General features: G+C 63.3%; 1 protein-coding gene across 1 annotated transcript; it reads left to right on the forward strand.

The window, feature by feature from the left end:
* Positions 1 to 1,866: 1,866 nt before the first annotated feature.
* On the forward strand, positions 1,867 to 5,182 carry GSC2 (goosecoid homeobox 2). Its single transcript, XM_050746344.1, has 3 exons — positions 1,867 to 2,116; positions 2,240 to 2,493; positions 3,041 to 5,182. The coding sequence occupies exons 1-3, from the start codon at positions 1,876 to 1,878 to the stop codon at positions 3,143 to 3,145; spliced, it is 600 nt and encodes a 199-aa protein (XP_050602301.1). The 5' UTR covers positions 1,867 to 1,875; the 3' UTR covers positions 3,146 to 5,182.
* Positions 5,183 to 5,416: the final 234 nt, after the last annotated feature.

Genomic DNA, 5,416 nt, shown 5'->3' on the forward strand with positions numbered 1-5,416 from the left:
AGTGGTCCATTTGTAAAAGTGGGGAACAAGAAAGGGATTTTGAGAAGACCTAGAGTTCCTTTCTGGCATGGTGACTGGGAGACCTTTATTGGTGGTGGAGATGGAGATGTGGAGCAGGCTCTGGAAACAAGAGCCTGGAGCAGAGAGAAAGGCCAGGCTGGAGGTGCACTTGTGAGTCACTGTCACAAAGATGGTGTCTGGATCTCCAAGGCTGGAATAGGTATCGAGGGTGAGAATGGGAAGGGATGAAGCAATGGCCAGGGCTAGGAGGAAGAGGGCTCAGCAAATGTTCGGGTGGCTCTCATGACCAATGACCCTGCCTCCCCTATCATAGCAGAGCTCTGATTTTCGAGGATGGTCCAGATGCAGTTCTGTGAGGGAGGTCTGCTGGGGTAGAAGGGATCCATGGCCATCCAAAAGGCCATGGGAGGAGACGAAAAGTGTGGGGCTGTGGCAGCCATTCTACCACCAGGAGGTGGGTGTGGGGTTGGCAGAGCCACTCACGGAGGTGGCAGCTCCATCACTGAGCCTCCAGACTAACAACCCCTGGGAATCCTATGTGGGAGCTCTTGTGACAGAAATTAAATCAGTAGGTTCTGTCACAGCGATGTCCACAGCACTTTCACTGACAGCAGAGCGAGTCTTGCAGAGGGGCTGGCGGCGGGAGGAGCGCAGGAATACGCATTGCCCTGTGGAGGCGGCCAGCTTCTAACCGTCTCACGCCTAGTCACTACAGTTTACAGACTGGGAGAGTCAAGCCCAGAGGCTGAAGGCACCTGTGGAAGTCACACGGCCAGAAAGTGACAACTCGGTATGAGCCAGGCCGTCTGTTTCTCTGTGCTGAGTCCCATACTGTATTTTCGGAGGTCAAGAGGAGAGGGTCTTAAGCTGAAGTGACGGTCCCGCTGTCCGAAGCCGCTTCACTGAGGGTGAAACAATGCAGCCAAGTGCCGGTCACCTGCGCTGTGGCAGAAGGGACCGAGGACGGTGTGGCCAAAGTAGGACTGTCCTGGGCGGAGAGCGAGGAGGGGGAGCCCACAGCTCCTGGGGGCAGTGACAGTGCGAGGAAGGGCGGGGTGCAGTGTTGGATGTTTCTGCGGGGATTCTGGGTCCAGTGGGAAAGCTGGAGGACGGACGGCTGTGGAGCACCGAGGAGGGGCCTTGAAAGGAGCAGGGAGGTCTCCTTGACGCAAGTGAGGAGACGGAGAACTGGGGGCACCCGGCAGCCCAGGTTTCCTGCCGCGCTCCCACGTCCTCTAGGGCCATGAGACCCTGGCTCCGAGGCGGCGGGCGGGTTTGGAACCCAGCGCGGCGGGACCGTGGGGTTGCCGGTGGTGTTGGGCCCCATGGAGGCTGCGGTCCCGGAGTTTCGGGTGGGCGGCTAGGCTGGGCTTCTGCAGGCGTGCTGAGCCGCCACGGTAGGGCCCCAGAGGGGACGAGGAACAAGGCCCGGCGGAACGAGGCGTGGGGGGGCCACCAGAGGCTAGGCCGGGAGGCACCGCCGCGCTCTGGGGGCCGCCAGGGTCGGGGCGCCCTCCGGGCGGCTGCCAGGCCCAGGGGTTGGCGGGGAGGCGGTCATCCGACCCTTCCCCGCAGGTCGCCCTGACCGCGCGAGCGGTGGGCCCCGGCGGGACAGGAGGACGCGGGCGTTGGGGGTGGGGAAGGCACAGGGCGCCCTCCCCGCAGCGCCGCCGGCCCCCGCGCGCCGAGGCAGAGCCGCAGCAGTCGAGGATTAGCGCGCTCTCGGCCGGCGCTGCGGGATTAACCCGCGTGGACTGGGCGCCCGGCCCGGGGATTACTGCGCGCTCCCCCCCTCGACGTATATATTTCAGCGGCGGCGGCGGCGGCGGCGGCGGCGGCCGGGCCGGGCAGGGCATGGCGGCAGCGGCGGGGGCCCCCGGGCGGCCCTGCCCCTTCTCCATCGAGCACATCCTCTCCAGCCTGCCCGAGCGGAGCCTCCCGGCCCGGGCCGCCTGCCCACCGCAGCCCGCCGGTGGCCAGAGCCCCACCGAACCAGAGGAGCCCGGGGCGCCAGAGGCTGCGCCCTGCGCCTGCTGTTGCTGCTGCAGCCCCCGCGCGGGGCCCTGCGGGTCCCCAGAGGCGGCAGCCGGGCTGAGTGAGTAGGCGCGGGGCGGGGCGCGGGGCGGGGCGCGGGGCCCGGCTGGGGAGCCCGGGACGCAGCGCGGTGGGTGCCGAGCTTGGCCCCAGCCCCGCGCCTCACCGCGCCCTCGCTCCACAGACGCTCGTCTGGCGTGGCCGCTGAGGCTGGGACCCGCGGTGCCCTTGTCCCTGGGTGCGCCAGCTGGAGGTTCCCGGGCGCTCCCGGGCCCGGTCGGCCCGGGTTCGCAGCGGCGCACGCGGCGCCACCGCACCATCTTCAGCGAGGAGCAGTTGCAGGCGCTCGAGGCGCTCTTCGTGCAGAACCAGTATCCTGACGTGAGCACGCGCGAGCGCCTGGCCGGCCGCATCCGCCTTCGCGAGGAGCGCGTGGAGGTGGGTGCCCCGCCCAGCCTCTCCCCAGAGCGCGCGGGCCGCGGCTACACTGCACTGGGTCCTGGCGGGCGGGCGCCCTTTGCAAAAATGGCCTCGGCCCAAGCCCTACCCTGGCGCGCCGGAGGTCCCTGGAAGGTGCTGGGCGTCCAAGGGGACGAGGAGCGGGTGAGGGCGGGCAGGTGTCGCGGGAAAGGGACGGGAGGGCTACTTTTGTTTTACACTTTATCCTGATGACGAAAGAGGCGCGCCTTCACGTCCCGAATTTGGGATATTCAGAAGGGCCCTGAACCCAAGAAGGGGCGTCCTGTTCGCCGCCAGCTGGAGGCTGGGGCGGGTACGAAGGGGGTTCCCAACTCGCGTTCAGACCCACCGAGTCTGTCCGCAGCGAATAAGAGCAGGTGGCGCGCAGCCGCTGCCGGTTGCCGGCTCTGCAGCGCCGTCCGCCCACGCCCCTGTCGCGAAGCTCCCTTGTCGGTCCCTGTGGGAGCCTCGGGAGCCGGTGGGACGCGGGAACTGGGCTGGGGCTGAACATTCTCCCCATTCCCAGGTCTGGTTCAAGAACCGCCGCGCCAAATGGCGACACCAGAAGCGCGCGTCGGCTTCCGCGAGGCTCCTGCCCGGCGTCAAGAAGTCCTCCAAGGGGAGCTGCTGATGACTCTAGGAGCTGCCCCTGGGCTCGGCCACCCTTTTTGGGGTCTTTGGAGTTGGCCCTGGGAGAAGACAGATCTACCCGAAAAGGAACTGGGAGAGTATACCCGTCTGCTCCGCCCGTCTCCACAGCCCTTGCTTCCTGCAGCTTGTACCCTAAAGACAGCTGTACCCTAAACACTCCTCGCTGGGAAGGAAGGACCCCAGCCCAGGGCCCCTGGTGCATGGTGTTCCACGGTAGTGGGAGTGGGGAGTCCCTTGGGGGGTGGGCTGGGGCATAGAGCAGCTTCCTCACCCCCTCATCACCCCAAGAGACACTAACTCCACCCCAGGAGGGGAACCACTCCGTATCAACACTGGACCCAGAATCCTCCGCAGCGGAGCCTCTCTCCGCACCCTGGGACATGCTGGCCTCCCTCTTCTCAATGTGAACATTGACCCAACTTGACCTGGCCTGCCCTCCCGCAGCGGGAAGCGGGGTGGGGTTCGTGTCTGTACAGTCCTGGGGTTGCAGGCTTCCCAGGCCCTGGGCTGACTCTTGGTATCTGGACCTGTAGGATAAGAAGGTCGCAGGAGCGATTCCAGGAGCCCCTCCCCAGTCCCTTCACCTTCACCTTCACCTTCGAGCCTTGCGCTGATACTGAGAAACAAGCAACTTCAGATACCACAGAAGCCGCCCAGAGTCTCAAGTCCACCTTGGCTCCACCCTCACAACCAACAAGGAGCTGTCCCTTCTTCCTTCCTTCGCAGCGAGGGGAGTTTAGGGTACAGCTGTCTTTGAGAGGAGCACAGCTTTGCGAGGCCTCAGTCTCTGCACCAGGGTGCTCCCCAGTAGAGGAGACTGCTCCATGGATGGTGGCCTTGGGCCCCTGAGGTCCAGCCCTGGTCTCTGGGCTACTGTGAACCTGCCCATGGGTGGGGGTCCCCTGCTTCCTCCTGGGGTTTTCATGCTGTGGGGTCGGCCTCCCTCACAGCAATCTCTGCCATCCTAGGGTAGGGCAAAAGGAGATTGGATTGGGGAGACCCCACCCCTGCTGCCTAGGAAGATGCCTGCCCTCCCCTTCTTTGTCCTGGCCCATGGCAAAAGGCACCCTGCGAAGAAGCCTTCGATTCTCCAAGTAGGCCCTACAGTGGGTCCAAAGCATCTCACATCCCCTTCAGCTGGCTTGAGCACCTCGCTCTGTCACCTTACAGGCCGTGCAGGAAATGGGGCAGTTCTCCCTGCAGGAAACGAAATCCATCTCTAAAAGCAGGACTGCAGAAGCCAGGGCTGCAGCTCCTCGGACACCCCAAGGCTGGCCAGCTTGGATAACACCAATCAAGCATGGTGTCCCCAGTCAGAACTGCCCTGACACTGCTGGGTGTCCCTAGCATTCCCGCCTCCACCCCTAGCATGCACACTGCTGGTTGTCACAAAACCCTTCTCCCTGAACCCTGGTCTTGCCCTCGGGGACTGAACAGACGACCTGTGGACATGCCCGTGTCCCGGTCAGCTCCCTTGCAGGTGGGGACACTCCCATCTGGCGGGTTCCAGGCCCCTCGCACTCCTTGGTTGAATGGCCATCTGTCATTGTGTCGGGAGCCCTGATCAGAGCTTGTGGAGCGCCACCTTCCAGGGCTCAGTGGCTGTGTTGCTCTCCTGAATTTGCTCCTTGAGCTCTAGCTGCTCCTTGGCAGGCTGACCCCCCTCCAGCAGGCTGTTAACATAGGCATCCTTCAGGCTCACACCCAGGCGCTCACTTCTCATCTTCACCCTCTCCCCGGTTTATCTTTTACCCTCGGACTCCAGTTCCCATCTTTCTGCCACATTTACATCTCAAGCTCAGGCCCTTCCCCTGAGCCAGGTATTTATCTCCAGCTGTCTGCTTGAAGCCCACAGACTCCTTAAGGTCACCTTGTCCACAGTGAGCTCTTCTGTGCAAACCAGGCACATGAGCCAAAGAGCCAGCAGTCACTGGACCCCTCCTTCTCCTGATCATCCACTATACCCAGGCTGACAGGAAGTCAATTTTACTGTTTATCAATAAATTCCAGAATCTCTTCAGCTCTAACTGTACCAGTCTGATGTAAGCCACCGTCACCTCTCACCTTGACCACTGCCAACTGTTTCCAGTCTTGTCCACCTGCACCCACACTGGCTCTGCTTTTTTGTTGGTTGGTTGGTTTGAGACAAGGTCTCGCTCCGTCACCCAAGCTGGAGTGCAGTGGTGCAATCACGGCTCACTACAGCCTCCAGCTCCTGGGCTCAAGTGATCCTCCCGCATCAGCCTTTTGA

Source organism: Macaca thibetana, chromosome 10 (assembly GCF_024542745.1).
Source record: "Macaca thibetana thibetana isolate TM-01 chromosome 10, ASM2454274v1, whole genome shotgun sequence".
Lineage (NCBI taxonomy): Eukaryota > Metazoa > Chordata > Mammalia > Primates > Cercopithecidae > Macaca > Macaca thibetana.

Coding starts and splice junctions, on each gene's coding strand:
- GSC2 (XM_050746344.1), top strand. CDS start 1,876: ATGGCGGCAGCGGCGGGGGCCCCCGGGCGGCCCTGCCCCTTCTCCATC. Junction 2,117..2,239: donor AGAGGCGGCAGCCGGGCTGA/GTGAGTAGGCGC, acceptor CTCGCTCCACAG/ACGCTCGTCTGGCGTGGCCG. Junction 2,494..3,040: donor TTCGCGAGGAGCGCGTGGAG/GTGGGTGCCCCG, acceptor CCCCATTCCCAG/GTCTGGTTCAAGAACCGCCG.